Here is a 15,988-nt window from a genome sequence, read left to right on the forward strand (position 1 = left end):
CCCAAATCTCATCATGTCAGCTCAGGAACAGACTTCCTCAAGCAGACTCCTAAACCACAAGAAGTAAAATCAAGAATCAATAAGTGGGATGACATCACACTAAAAAGCTTCTTCACAGCAAAGGAAATAATCAAGAATGTAAAGAGAGAGCCTACAGAATGGGAGAAAATCTTTGCCACCTGTACCTCAGACAGAGCATTAATCCCCAGGATAGATAAAGAACCCAAAAAACTTAACACCAAAAAAACACTAAACCTAATCAGTAAAGGGTCAAAGGAACTGAACAGGCACTTTGCAGATGAATTATTTCTTAATCAAGCTGTTTGAAACCAAAACAAAAATACAAAATAAAATAAAAACAAGGCAACAAGGCTCTGAGGTTCCTGCCCAGTCTGTGTGTGGTGTGGCAAAGCGAGGGTGTCACCCTCCAAAAGCCCAGGCACATGACAGCTGCCACTCTGGGAGGCAGTGCTGGCCTCAGAACTGGACAAGAGAGACTGTACTCTGGGCTGGTACTTTAAGAGGCTTTAAGAAGCCCTTGCTCTGGCTTCTCCTGCCTTGTCCTTCTCAATGGGATAAGGAAACTAAGGGACTCAGTGTATGCTCACACTTTCTTCTTCCTAGACCTTACTCTGAGCCTACAGAACCCTGGAATTTCTTACCCCAAATACTTAGAACCTGTTTTTAAGACCTGACAGCCTGTTCCCCACCTCATCCTCCCCAGGGAAGAGTGAATTACCAGTGAGCAGACATTGGTAGGGAGGCTGGGGAACTTGGATATGTAGGCTGGATGCCTGGATAAACGGCCTCCAAGGACCAGGCAGGACCGAGGGCCAGAGGAGAGGAGGGCAGGCCCCTAGCTGTGAGTGTAGGCAGGGAGCAGGTAGGAAGGGGGCCTGGAGCCAGCTCTCCCTACAACCACCAAGTTCCAGCAAGGAATATGTGAAGTCTGAGAATTCTAAATTCAAACTTGACCTTCAGGCCATTAGGAAGACTAATTTGTCAGGACGGAGACAGAACACTGGAGGTTTTTAGTTCACTTTATAGTTGTAACATACTCGAACAAAGGGTTTGTGGACCTCCCTTTGTCCTCTTGTTCTGGGACCCCACCAAGGTTAGGAGCCGATCTGCTGGGAGGTGCTATGTTTAAGAGAGAAACTTATCCAAGCTTTTCTTTTTAGTGAATCACGGTGTGAGGTTTTCCCAGGCCACATTTACAGATTTGAGAACAATTTATAGATTTCTTGCTCTGGGCTAAAGAGAAAGCTGACCCGTGGCTGCCAGCAACCTTGAAGAGTAGTGGTTCCTCTCATCCAGGTCTTCTCTCTTCTCGGCTGAGCCCAAGGATTTGGACACATAGTGAGGCACTGACTGAGGCAGGGGTGGTTCTATGAGTCGTACCAAGGAATTCTGGGTCTGCTGGGCTCTCCTGACTTATTTTTTAAAGATCGGATGTCACAGAGTCCAGTTGGCAGGAAATTCCCAAAGAAGCTCATGAGAACTGTCTGAGAGGGGCAGGCCGGAGAATGTCTGTCCATCCTTTTTCTACATCTTTCCTGAGTGTCCATAAACACTGGGGGATGTGGTGCTTAAAGGGCCCTCAGGGATAGAGACCAGCAAGACACATGGTCTGGCCTTGAAGAAGTCACCATCTGGTTGAAGAATTAACACTGACCCATTAAAACACAATACACACACACACACACACACACAAATGTAATTTAAGGTAGATAAGAAAGTGTTTTGAAGACTAGAGTTTTTAGCCCAGAATTAACCTTGGCATGAGTGACATTTGGAACCAGATAACTATTTGTGTGGTGGCTGTATTGGTGTGTTGGGGGACAGCCCTGTGCTTCGTTTTTTTTGTTGTTGTTGTTTTGTTTTTTAGGTTTTGTTTGTTTTGTTTTGCCCTGTGCTTTGGACATTGGCAGCCTCTTCCTAATAGATGCCAACAGCAGACTCCTTGCCCCAGATGGGACAACTAAAAATATCTCCAGACACTGCCCAATGCCCCCAGAAGTTCACTGTTCCCCTCAGTTGGGAAACACTGCTCTAGAGACCCCACCATTTCCAGGGTAATCAATGCCTATAGACTCAAAGTACCACAGGAAGGCTCAGAAGGCAGAGGTGATTGTGGGCTGGGGGAGCCAGAACTGGACCTCAAAGGATGGGGCAGCATCAGTTAATCTAGCTAGAGGGACAGCACTCCAGAGGTAGAACAGCATGCTCAAAAGCAGAGCAGCAAGGACAACACCCAAATGGTTCAAGTTGTGCAACACCAAAAGGTGTCCAGCTGAGGGGACAAGGGGGGGCTGAAATACAACCACCCTCCCCTGGCTAGGCCATGCCTCTCAGCACTGGCTGCATCGTCTGTCAGGAAGAAGGGGAGCCTTTTTCTTAGTACAAAGGTGTCTTGTGCTCCCCATCCCCTGGGCTCATGGTACTGCATCTGCCTAAAAGGGGCCTTTTTCTAATGGCACAACGGTGCCTCAGAGGCCAGCAAAGTTCACCCCCACCCCAATGAGCACACTCAGGATGGCAAGGAGAGGAAAACTAGCAAAGGAAGAAGGCTTGCACTCATGTATGGGTCCAACAAGACTCTAGATTTCCTGGCTCTAGTTGACTCCTCTCTGCTGCTCTCTGACTAGTCTGGAGTGGACGGCACCCTGCCCTCCAGAGCCCCGCATGGGAGAACTGCTTTCCAAGCTCAAATTGGTCCAAAGGAGAAGGCAGGCTCTGAGAGAAGTCTGGGTCTGAAGAGACAGACAGCAGCAGGTTATCAGCTCACTATTGCTTTTGCCCTCTCTGAGGAAAGACCCTGCTGGGATAAGGCCACACCTGGGGGGCGTGTTTACTTAAGCACCTTCCCTCCTACAAACAGCCCTTCAGAACCTGCAGCCCTTCGCCTTCCCCTCCTTTGTTACCAGTGTAGCAATGGACCAGTCCAACTGAGGGTACAGGTGCCCCGGGGGGTGGGGAGGATACGGGAAGATTTTTCCAAAGGATGCAGGTTTTGCCGTGGCTCATTTTGAGAATCACATGACAAGTTCTTAACTTTCGCAAGAGCCTTCTTGTATAGATGGTCTATTGAGCCCATGCATGTGAACCTGCCTCCCTTTCATGGCCCCCCTCCCTTCCTCTATTTCCTTAAAAGAAAGGTACACTTACCCATCCCAAATCTTAGCCTGGTGCAGAGACTTGGGGACAAAATGCTTGGTGCAATGAAGGGACAATCTAAATCCTAGTGTCAGGAGAGTAATCTCATGACTGGGTAAATCAAATGGCTTCCAGTTCTCTGCTGTCATTCAAAATGAAGGACAATCCATTCTAGTTGTCATATATTGGGGTTTTAATTATCTACTCATATTGGTATGTAATTCAAAAGGAATTTACACAGTTGAGTGACGTTGCTATCACAAAAGTCCCTGTATTCCTTTGTAATTATGTGAAAAAGATTTCTGAGCTTGCCCCTGGTATCAATTAAAACAGAGAGAAAGAAAGAGAAATAACGCTGAATCTTGTCTCCTTCTAGCAATAAATAATATTCTATTCATTCATGGACACATGAACTAACTGGGGTGGAGGAACACTTCATTTCTTTAAGAGATACACATTATTGCCAGGTGCAATGGCATATACCTGCAATCCCAGCTACTCTGAAGGCTGAGGCAGAAGGATCCCAAGTTTGAGGTCAACCTCAGCAACTTAGCAAGATCCTTTTTCAAAATAAAATATAAAAAGGGATAAGGATGGAACTCGGTGGTAGAGTTCCCCTGGGTTCAATCCTCAGTACCACAATTAAAAAAAAAAGAGATGAATTTTATTTCTATACTTCCTTATTACTTATTAAAAATCAGGAGCTGGGGATATAGCCCAGTTGGTAGAGTGCTTGCCTTGCATGCACAAGGCCCTGGGTATGATACTCAGCACAAAAAAAAAAAAAAAAATCAGTATTTGTTTTGGTTAATTGTATACTAGTTATTATGATATAAATCCAGACAAAATAATCCTTAAACTAGAGTCTATGGTCACAGGAAATTTTAGAAATAAGTTCATTTTATGTAGTTTTGTTGGAGAGAAGTATGATAGGATGGTACATAAAAGACTGTCAGCCATAAGAATATAATTGTGCTGAAATTCTGTAAGAGAAGTAGAATGGAAATATAAGTTCAAAGAGAAAAAAAAAAGAAATGAAAAATGTCTGACTTCACATGTATTTTTAAAAGAGATGATGATGAAGTATCCAATCACTATAGCATTACATTTAGAAACATTTTCAGAGTACTATAACAGTTTTATTTTAAAACGTCAATATTTGTAAAGAAACGGAGACTTTATGTAGCTATTTAAACTTATGAAAAATGTTTAAATGTTCTTGCCTAAAAATGTGCCAGGAGGGTACATAGATTTTTAAAATTCTTTTAGGAGTTTGCAAGAAAAATATTTGAGAGGACCGAGTCATGGAGCCTGGCACTTGCCTGCATGAGTGTCCAGGATGAATGGAAAACCAAGGACTTTGGTCAACCCTAAGCCTTGAAGGACAGGGTGGCCCTCTCAAAGGGGCAAAGCCACACTCTCACTGACAGTGGGGAAGGAGGCAAGGGGCTCCCCCTTCATCCTATTAATACTTTGGTCTTTTGGATTTTTTTGTTTTATTTTAAGCTTTTCTCTAAAATTCCATTTTCGCACTCCAGATGCTCTGTCAGGTCCTGGGGAGTTCTGCGTTTTCCCATCCTCCTTCACTCTTCCCTTTCTTCCAGGAAGATCCCTCCAGCTAACAGTACACCCAGCCCACCTGGCCCCAGCCCGGCTGCCCCAGTCCCCCTGTCTGTCTTTGAACCAGCCTTCACTCTGCGGCTGGATTATAAGCTTTCTCGTGTGTGTCTGTCCCCCGGTCTCTGTTTCCTTGGCAGTAAGATGTGGATGATCAGAAAGCAGTGAGATGAAATGTGTAAAGCACCTGGCACCGAGCTTGGCCTGCAGCCAGTTGCATTTAGCAAATAGTTGCAAATGGTAGGTTAAATCTCATTTCCCAGCGAATAGAGAAGCCGGGGCTGCGCAGCGTCTTCCTCCTTCTTCTGCTCCCGGAGAACCTAGAAGAGTTCCCAAGCCCCAGGTCTCCTTTAAATAACTCGCCAAGCTGGGGTGATAGAATGCCCTCCTGCCCCTCCCCCGGCAGCCGCGGAGTCCCCCGGCGCCAGCCCGGGAGCTATGAGGTCATGCTCAGGCCACGTGACCGCGGCTGCCTCCGTCAGCCGCGATACAATTACTAAAACAGTCAGGGCGCTTCTGACTTTCAGACCTGCTCCCTCCTCCTCCTCCACCTGCTTCTCCCCTACACCGGCCCCTTTAGCACCAAGGGACCGTCTCAAAACTCTAGCAATCTCAAATGTATGGCTCTCAATGCTACAACTTAAGAAAGGAGGAGGGAAAAGTGGTGAAATCCAAGGTTGCAATTCTTATTGCTGCAGTTTGAAAACCATGCTTAAGTCCCTGTTCTTTAAAATCTTTTCTGCCAAAGCATTTTGGCATAGGTATTAACAGTCTTTGAAAACTCATCATACCCATTAATTACAATTCTAGGATGCTCTCCTATGGAAAAATCTTTGCCCAAGCGGGGCAAAGATTTAGATACATACAATTCACTGCCTTGTTAGTGAAATAAACAAAATGTATAAAAGAGCAACATAATACTAGGAAGGCGTTAAAAATAATGATTTCCAAATTTTTTTCTTGACGTGGAACAGGGATGAAAAATGGCAATGGCTAGTATTTGTGGAAAAATTACTATATGCCAGTTTTTCTCCTAAATGCTTTCTGTGGATTGATTCTTACAGCCTTCAGAGACAGATACCATTATTATCTTTCTTCTAAAGACTGTGACCTAGAGAAGGAAATTGACTAAGGCTAACCAGCTTAATCAAGTGTGAAAATTGAGGCTCAGAGTTTATTCAAAGGGCTAAATGGCAGAGGCTGGATTTGAACTAGGTCTTAACTGTCCTGCCACAATAGTTTACTAGTAAGAAATCATCATATGTCAGGGGCAGTGGTGCATGCCTGTAATCCCAGTGGCTTGGGACACTGAAGCAGGAGGATTGTGAGTTCAAAATCAGCCTCAGCAATTTATCAAGGCCCTAAGCAACTTAGTGAGACCCTATATCAAAATAAAATAGAAAAAAGGTCTGAGGATGTGGGCTCAGTGGTTAAACTCCCCTGGGTTCAATCCCTGGTATCAAAAAAAAAAAAAAAATCACCATATAATATTGCACATACTATCAGGCCAGTGATGTATGTGTATATATGTATACACATATGCACATGAAGAGAAAAAGAACAGAGAGGCAGACTCCCACATGTTCACTGTGTTATCTCTCAGTGGCACAGTTACTAGGGATTTAAATTTTCTTTTAAATTTTCTACAATGTATATGTATTAATTGAATAATTAGACAACATGTCATATACAGATTGATTCCACTAAAAAGCCATGGGCTAATTACAGCTTAATTCATTGTAATGAAAACTTAAAAATCGCTTGCAAGTCAATTACTATTAGACTAGTTAAATTATAAAAATAACTCATTGCAATAGTTTGCAGATATTGGAAATGAAAGTCACAAAGATTCAAAGTGATGCCTTTCTGTGAAAAATCAAGGCACAAAATAGTAGGTACAATATGCATAATTATTTGAGGTTATCATTGTGAAACCTCTAAGGAAAGAGAAAAATGATAACTGGAACAAATGGTGAAATTTAAAACTTTAAAATGTTGTTTAAAAAGTTAAAATTTTGAAAAAGCTAAAAGTTTTGAAACTTTTTGAACTTCTGTGAGTTTTCTATTTCTTGTATGATACTGTAATAAAAACAATTTTACTAAGTTCAGGTTTAGTATCAAAAGTAGCATAAAACACATGGACTCTTGCTTTTTTAAGAGAACTTTGTTTTATCATTTCATTGTCAAAATGCCCCAAGGAAAATAAACATTTCTCTTGCATTTACCAATAGGTAAGTTAAGGCATAGAGAAGGTGATTGAGTTACTTGAAGTCAACCAGCAGATGAATAGCAACCCTCAGCCATCTCCTGCCCCAGTTCTCTGGCCTAGACACACACTGATTTTTTTATATAAAGGGCTACTTGGTGCTGCTGGAAGAACACAAACTGCTATTATCAAGACCCCAAACTCTGAGACATAAATGTGGATCTCTCCAGGGTGTGATCCTGGAGGCAGGAAGCATGCCCTATTCATGCTGTCTTCATGTGGGAACACATAAAGCCTGAAGCGTTCTGCCACCTTTCCCAATGCCATTCCCCCCACCATACACACACACAGCCACCTTTGTCCCCAAAAGCAGGCTTTCTGGGAACATGCCCTGCCCTGCTCTAGGATGGAGGGAGAGGCCAGTTAAATGCAGTTCATCCTCCCCCACGCTCTTCAGGGTACATCCCTTGGTGCCCACAGCTCTAGTAGGAGGAGCAGAGATCCCCACCAGTGACTATTTGTCAAAGGCAAGGAAAAAACAAGGCAGGTGCCAGTGACACAAGTCTGGAATGAGAGACCAGAAGTGGTCAATGATCAGTGACAGCTGGCCAGCAATGGGGGACAGGGTCTGGGGGAATTGAACCTGAGGACACTGCAGATGTGCTATGGCACAAAAGGCTAAGAGGGAGCACTAGGCCAAGGTTTATCAATCCTGCTGGCAAGGCAGGGTCCCCAATAAGGAGAAGAGGAGGTGGGAGTGTGGGAATGATGGGATTGACAGACCTAAGGATTCTGCCAATGGTGCATTTAAGTGTTTGCTTCCACCCCAGCCGTGGAGCACCTGAACGTTACCAGTTCCTGCTAATGAAAAAAAACTGTTGCCTGTGAAGATACCTGTGTGTTGGTCTGAGCTGGCTGCTCCCTGCACACTAGCTTCCCATTTCTGTGGAGTTGGTGAGATGACTTTTGAGCTAGGAAGGTGAGGGGCAAATGCTGTGTTGGGCACACAGTAAAATGTGGTCATATCCCTGCCACACTTACAAACTCTGAATGGCTTCCCCTGAATCTTAAAACAAATCCAAAGCCTTCAATACCACTCACAGGACCCTGTGCGATCTGGCCCTGCCCTTCCCCTCTGTGGTCCACTCACTCAGGGAAGCCTGGTAGGCCACCTTTATGCTTCTCAAAACTGCACAGCTTTTCTTGCCTTGATGCCTTCATAATTCAAGGTGGTTCAGATGGTGTCGCTATCATCTGAATGTTTGTGTCCCCATAAGTTCTTATGTTGAAACCTAATCACCATGTGATTATGTTAGTGAGCTTTTCATCCCTGTAATAAAAACGTGAGGCCAACAATTTAGAGGTGGAAAGATTCCTTTGGTTCATGATTTCAAAGGTTTTAGATCATGGTCAGCAAGCTCAAGTCAGAAATATCATGGTGGAAGGGCATGGCAGAGGAAAGCTGTTCATCATATGGCAGCCATGAAGCAGAAAGAGAAAACAGAAAGGGATAAGGACAATATATAATGCCCAAGGGTATGTCCCCAAGGGCCCATTCCTTCAACTAGGCTCTACCTTCCATAGCCTCCGCCACCTCCCAGTAGTCCTTCCAGCTATCAGTAGATTAATCCACTCATGAGGTCAGAACTCTCAGGATCCAATCAATTCCCCAAAGCTTCACCTCTGAATGTTGCTGTACTAGGGACCAAGCCTTCAACACGTGAGACTCTGGAGGACATTCCAGACCAAAAAATGTAAGATTGTACAGTATTAAGAAGTGGGGACTCTGGAGTTGATTAGGTCCAGAGGGTGCTTGCCTCATGAAGGGAATTATTGTCCTTTTAAAAGATAGCCAGGGAAGTGCTGGGGAATGATATTGGCCAAATTATAACATTGTATTGTGTGCATGTATGAATCTGTAATAACAAATCCCACCATCATGTGAACTATAATGTAAACTAAAAATTGTGGAAAGATAAACAAACAAACAAATGCTAGGGGGAGATTGTTGGCCTCTTCTACCATGTGGAAACCCATAGAAGGTGCCACCTATGTAGAATGGGCCCTCACCATTCGTACCCAGCTACCCTCCTTCTCATCCTCTAGAGGCAAGGGACATTTAGGAAGGAGCCCCACCTGAGCTGGGGTCACAGAAGTCCTCTCCACCCATAAATTTTTACTTTTTCTTAGAGCTTAGACCTAAAATCATCCACTGCCTACCTGTTTAGTGATCCCTGGTGAACCCTGACCCCTCCCACTTGTGCCCACCCCCATCCATATCAGAATTCTCTTTTGTGAAGTCTGGGACCTTAATTATCCTGTTCCCTGCAAAGGATGCAGGGCTAGCAGAATGCCTGGCACTTGGTAACAACTCAATAAATATTTGCAGAATGAATGGATGGAAAGAGGTCTGCTGATCTGAATCTGAGAACTCAGAGCTCAAAATCCAAAGGGGCAAAGACAAGAACCTTCATACCCACTATTGTGCTCCTTCCACCAACGAAGACTCTACCCATCTCGCTTCCACTCTTTCCTCCCCTGCCCTCCCCCTCTCTACCTGCTCCTCCTTCCTTTCCTTCCTTCCCTCCTTTTCCCTTCTTTCTCTAAGGTTCACCCACACCTGGCCCTGAGCCAGCCTGCTGTATGTGGGGCTCAACTTCCCACCCACTCATCTCCCGACATGCTCCCAGCACTCTTTGTACAGGACCTGGTCTTTCCCTGGCTCCTCAAGTCACATATCTGTGCAGTCACCTGCAGGCACTCCATCTCTGTGGGTCCTCACTGTGATTGAGCCCTGAGGTCAGCATGAGGTCTGGGAAGGACAGAAGCAGCCTTCTCCGAGGACCCTCTGTGACTGTGTATTTTTGTCATATCTATCCTGTTGGCCAAAGTTCTCGAGCTTCTATATGGCATGCTTTTCATTAAATGAGTGATGATAACTGAGATCTTTTCAGGCTTTTTGTTTGTAGTCCCATGAGTCTTATTAGCTAAGTCCTCGCTTCCTCTGGGCTTTGGATTCAAACCACCATTCTGCTCTCAAGGTTTCCTGAAGCTCTGAACCTTCTGTAATCTCCAAGACATGAATCTGCTCAGGTCTGGTAGTGGCCAGGATGAGTCCAGCATCACCTTTTGCAGACTCATCTCCCTGTGATGATGTCCGTGCTCAATTCCATCCCTCAAAGAGGTAGCTGAGGCGGGTGCTGGGTCAAGGGTTTGCCATGGCTGAATCTCAAGAGTTTGGGGTTCCCTTTTGCTGTGTCTGCAGAGAGAAGTAATTTGCCTCTCAATAAAAAGAGTGCTGTCCTGTAGGACAAGTCCTTTGGGTGAGCCGTGAGCTTGCTCATGAAGCATGACAGCTTGAGAGCAAGGATTCTCAGACTTCAGAGTGTGGGAGGTGGCCATAGGAGGAGACACAGAGGTCCTCTCCCTGTCCTCCAATAGCAGGTGTGACTTCAGGGATCATGAATTGGAAGGGATACAGGGATATCCTGGGAGAGAGAAGGAGTAGGGCAGGAGGCAGTTTTCCCAAAGAATGCAACAAGGGGCCATGGTTACTCCGTGGCAGAGAGTAGATCTACTGACCCGCTTCTGAAGTTGCAGTGACCCCAAGGTCAGAGAGAAAGCCCTGCATTTTTGTGCTGCTGGTCTGCTCTCCCTGCCTTCTCTGAGGGCCTGACACATGGTCAAAGCTTCAGTCCCATCTCTGATGGCCAGGAAGTTCCAGATCAGAATTCCATCTATCCTCCCCTCCACCAAGGGACCCTGGCTGAGGGACTTGACCCACAGATTGGCAGGTGCCTGAGAAGGGCAAGACCAAACCGCTGCTGTGAGTTCCGGTTCTGGCTCCCCCAGCTCCCCAGCAGCACAGCCGGGAGGGAGTGTGTCTTCAACACCACGTTACCACAAGCAGAGCCTGTGCCTCAGCAGCAACAGCTTCCCTTGCACCTCCGGAGGAAGTGTTAATGAGGAGAGCGGATGGGAAGGGCTGTGCCTGGCTGCGGTTGTCACAGTTCGCTCCTTTTGGCTCAGGGAACTAAGGCGCTTACACAGGAACACGCCTTCTTAAGGGTAGAACATTAACACAAAGAACGCACTCACACTCCGGTTTGCACCATTTGACTGAATTGCCCAGAGCAAGCATTTCTGTAGTGAAGACCCTGACAGGATGCAGCTGTCCCAGCTCTGCAGCATGGTGACCACAGCCTAACCCAGATGGCAAGTCTAGAACAGAAGGCCACACAGACACGCGGGCTGAGATGTGCCTCTGCTGTGGCTAAGGCCCCTGTGGAGGACACAGTCCAGGCCCATCCCCCCAGAGCGTCCTGCCTGTGCACCCTGCTCCAGAGCAAAGCCCTTCCCTCTTGCTTCCCAGGGAGGGAAGAGGTGCAGTAAGCCCCAGGCACAGCCAGGGGGTCATCAATCCAGGACTGAAGTGACAGCCAGCATATTCTTCCTTGGATTTAGGGGCTGCTCCCATCCAGTCTTTCCCAGGAGTAGTAAAAAAGAATTTTCTTCTAGAAACAAAGATCAGTCCCCAGATCTGCGCAGATGCCTCTCCTCCCCAACCCCCTGCTGACTCCCATATCACATTCTTGCCATTTTCCATGGACCAGAGGACAAGCAAGACCCTGGAGTCCTCCATCTGGAAACCAGGGCCAGGCTCGGGAAGAAGACCAGCAACCAACATTGCTCGTCTAGAGCTCCCATGTGTGTATCCAATGTCACGCACCAAAGTGACAAGGCTGCAGGGACACCAAGATCAAAGATCAGTTCCTGCCCAGGAAGCAGGGTCAGGGAAGATCGATGGGTGGAAAGTAGCTAACAGTAAGCAGAGGCAGCACGTGAAAAGTCCTCAGGACAGGACAGTCCTTGTGCCCAGGGCCTTGGGGAGGTCAAGGCTTGATTCACCACCAGGTTGCTGAGGGGTCGTGGTGAAGAAGGAGACTGGAAGCCACAGGTGGGAAGCTGAGGAGGAAAAGGTCAGAGAATATGTGGCTGCTCTGGAAAGAACATTTGGGAAAACAGAGATGTTTGGCTGGGTCTTAGGGGAACGTTTGTCCCATGGGCTTCTACTTGCCACAAAACTTCCATAAAAACCTACGTGACTAACCATTTTGGCAGGGGATGAATCAATAGCTGGAGCAGATCACAGATCAGGCTGGCTTAGAGGGCCAGACTGGGGCTGGCCAAAACGTTCCCGGGTTATAGCAGGAAGTGGGGTAACAGTTCCCAGAAAGCAAGGCAGCTGGAGGCTTGGTCAGCTGGGAAGGGGACACTTTGCTGGCTTGGCTAGGAGAAAAGGGGATAATTCCAAGGGTCGGAGGACTTACAAGAAAAAATTGTAAGGTGATAAGACCTTAAGTCCTGAACAAGTGAAAAGATATATGGGGGAGGGAGAGGGTACTTAGGACACGGGGTCTGAGTCTACTCTTTCCTAAGAGGCCTAAGTATCCTAGAGTTTCATCTGCCTCAGAAAAAAGCTGGAGGGATTATTCTTCATCTCTCACTGAGGCTGATAAATAGCGCCCCCCCACAGGTCTCTGACTTCTAGTCTCTACCCTCCCTGATAGGTCCTCCTTGTATAGTGAACTAAACAATCTTTTTTTTTTTCCAAAGTCTAGTTCTCATTGTTTCACTCTTAAAGTCCTGTAGTGACCCCTCATTTTTTTACCCAACAGAATTACAGCTAAAGGCCTAAGACACAGACACCAGGTCATCAGGCCCTGCCCATCTCTACAGCCTCATGGTGGTCACAGCCCCTTCAATCCTCACCCTCCATAGCATTGACCTGCCCATGGGTCCTCTAATGCATCCTGCTTTTCACACCTCAGAGCCTTTGCACCTAGGATCTCCCACCCTTGCCTGCAGCTCTTTCCCCCAGCACGATGGCCAGCACCCCAGCAGTATCCTGCAATCCTCCCTTCCTGTCCCTGTATTCCCCTGGTGTCTTGAATCAACACTAGGCTGGCACTAGCTACATTGTCCCATTACCACAATGGGTGATAATGAGTGTAATACATTCCACTATTGTAATCTATGTAAAAAATAAATTTAAAAATTCTAAAAAAAAAATCATCTGTTTCTACATCTATGATCCATTAAAATACAGGATGGCAGTCCAGCACCATAACGACGCTTAGCTCATCAATGACACTTAGCAAATGGACATTGAATGACTGAATTTGAAACTCTAAAGGGCCCACACATAAGTCACTCTTTGGGGAGCCCATTCAGCTGATAAAGGCCCCACCCACCCCAGGAACTGCAGCAGACACCAACTGGACCCTAAGTGGACACTGACCTAAGCTCAGCCAAATGAGTTCCCTTTCAGGAAAGTGGAATTGGCTCCAAGAGAAGCAAGTTTGTTTCTGGAACTGTCACATGTAAACCTTGAAACTGTGGAACATGCCTATTTCACCAGTGACACAGGACAGTAGAGAATGTCACTCTTGGAAGAAAGAAAATGAAGTGGCCTTACAGAGGATTTCAGGGGTTGTCTGAGTCCCAGTTCCAGCCCTCTGCTGGAGCCATGAGAGAGTCCTGTGAGGCCCCTGGTTTACCAGTAAGTTGTTTCCTACTTCATGATGAGTTCCATGGGGTTTCTGATCCTTACTTTGTCCTAATCACACAGGGTACAACCTTTGCCCTAAGAGAGATGGTTGGGATTTCTTCAAAAACCTTAATCTATGAAGCATGTTCAGACACAGAATAGACCTAGGCAAAACCAGCCATATAATTTGCAGGAGCCACTGCACAATAAAAAAAGGTGAGATCCTTTGTTCAAAAAGCAGGAAAAGGTGCCAGTTAAGGCACTTCGACACAAAGCGCTTTCCTTTTTCCTGCACTCTCTCCACTCTTCATGGTGTTTATTTGCTAACTAATGTCTTCCTAAGTAAAGAAAACTTAAAATTGTAAATTGTTAGGATGAATTTAACCATTTTATGCTGTGTAATGCCCATATGCAAAAGCAGCAAAATTGCATGATCTGTGTTTCTTGACTTCTTCCAGAGGGATGAGCTGAAGGCCTCCAGGCATTGAACTCTCCCAGGGAGCACATTACCAGGCATGGGGATACTTTGTAGGTGATGCACAGAGTCTCATAAACTCCTGAGGGTCCTGTCTTGTCACTTGAGCTGGAATCCCCTTCCCACCAGTCACCAGCCCTATGCACTGACTGGGACTAGGATAGGGATGGCCACAATTATGACTGGCCTTGAGATTCCAGAGAGAATGCACACCCCACTCTGACCCCCTCTATATGCCCATTAGGCCCTCACCAGGGACAGAAGGTGGCAATCTTCACTGGACAAAGAAGGGAAAGGCTGGGCCTTAGGGCTGTAAGGGGACTAGAAGTGGGTGACTCGGGGAGGTAGGTAGGCTTCAGTTAGGTAGACTTCGTTAGCATGCATGAACTGAAGCTCCAAACCCTTGGTGCATATTCCAGTGTCCCACTGGAGCTTCACTTTCAAAACACAATTCCAAAGATAAAATTAAGGATTTCAAGGCAGTGACTATAATACTGGGCTCTTGTGATAATACTGATCTTATGCCTATGAAGTTGGCCCTGTGCACATGAGGGAGACCTCAAAACTTTTCACATAACACAAGTGCAGAGACTGAAGCTGAAACAAAAGAATGGAAACACATTACACATGCATATTGAAAAAACAGAGCACAGAGCCTACAGGTCAAGGATGCAATTCACATCTCACCCAAAGCTAAGCTAACAAGCAGATATCTTCAGTCGCCTCATCCCAGAATGCAGAATGGTCCAGAAGCTGTTGTATGTGTGAATGAACTGGAATTTAATTTATGAGCATCAACTTGAGCTTTATTCCAAAGTTAAAAACACATAAGGCCTTTAGCTATTCAAAGCTAAAGCTTTCTTTTATGAAAGAAGATAGGACCATATTGGAGCTTTCAAAGAATAGGAAACATTACTAGTTTCCTTTGCCCAAATAACTTACTTTTAATGACTTGGCAGTTTAACCCAAGCTTCACTTTCCAGAGCTTTATATAAAGAACTTTCTGTTGGGATTAGCTCCAAACAATGTCATTCGGATTTCTGGCATCTTTTGCTGGGCTGAGAGATCCAGGCGACTTTCCAGGGTATTGGAAACCATTGTTTTCCGATTGCTGCTATAGATCTCCACCCCTCCAGCGGCATTCGCACCCAGGTAATCTTCTTGATCCATGTGGATATCCACATTTCTTTGGGTTACATTCTGGTACTCAGGGATGGCCTTTTGCACTGCAGTCTCCACCAGGAGGAAGTCCTGTGGCCTGCAGCACACAATCACCACGGGCTCCAGCAGTCGGAGCAGAGCCTGGAGCACTAGTTTATCCAGCAAATCCTGGTATACTTTTGGGTCTGCCACGATTCTACCAAGTTTCAGCTTTGCATCCCTGAGCAATTCTGAGATGAGGTTATCTCGGGCTCTCAGGACTTTCAGCCTTGCCTGGTTCCTCATGGTGGACAACTGAATTTTCTTCTGCTGCTCTATCTGCTTCTCCTTCTTTTCATAATACTCCATAATCTTCAGTCGCTGGGTTTGCACTAGACGTCCTTTCTCAATGTTGAACTCCTCCTCAGCCTTGGCATCTATTTCCTCTGCCTTCTCATTGGCTTCCTGCTCGATGAAAGCCGTCATGTGCTTAATCTGCTTCTGCACGTCGACATCGCTCAGTGACATGGTGGCTCCCAGAAAGGCAGATAGAGGAAGAGTTGGTGGGCTCTCTGGTTTCTTGGATTTGGGGCAGAGATTCAGAAGTGTCTCTGAAGTTCCACTTCCTCAGCTGTGGAATTACACAGAGAATGAAAGAGAAAGTCAGAGCCTAAAGGGGAGATGCCAGGGAAACACCTACATACTTCTCATGTTACCGACGAGGAAAGCGAGGTCCAGAGAGGGAAAGAAATTTGTCCGGAGGTTATATCCCAGAAGAACTTTCAGTCTCAGCGGTCCATTCACGCTTCACTCATTGTCTTTTTATCATCAAGGATTTAGAGCA

General features: G+C 46.0%; 1 protein-coding gene across 1 annotated transcript; it reads right to left on the reverse strand.

The window, feature by feature from the left end:
• Window positions 1-14,991: 14,991 nt before the first annotated feature.
• Window positions 14,992-15,672, reverse strand: Atp6v1e2 (ATPase H+ transporting V1 subunit E2). The gene has a single exon (XM_027934282.2). The coding sequence runs from the start codon at window positions 15,670-15,672 to the stop codon at window positions 14,992-14,994; it is 681 nt and encodes a 226-aa protein (XP_027790083.2).
• Between the last annotated feature and the right edge of the window lie 316 nt (window positions 15,673-15,988).

This window comes from Marmota flaviventris, chromosome 14, assembly GCF_047511675.1.
Source record: "Marmota flaviventris isolate mMarFla1 chromosome 14, mMarFla1.hap1, whole genome shotgun sequence".
Classification (NCBI taxonomy): domain Eukaryota; kingdom Metazoa; phylum Chordata; class Mammalia; order Rodentia; family Sciuridae; genus Marmota; species Marmota flaviventris.

Excerpts from the sequence above, each read along its gene's own strand:
- Atp6v1e2 (XM_027934282.2), bottom strand. The coding sequence starts at position 15,672 with ATGTCACTGAGCGATGTCGACGTGCAGAAGCAGATTAAGCACATGACG.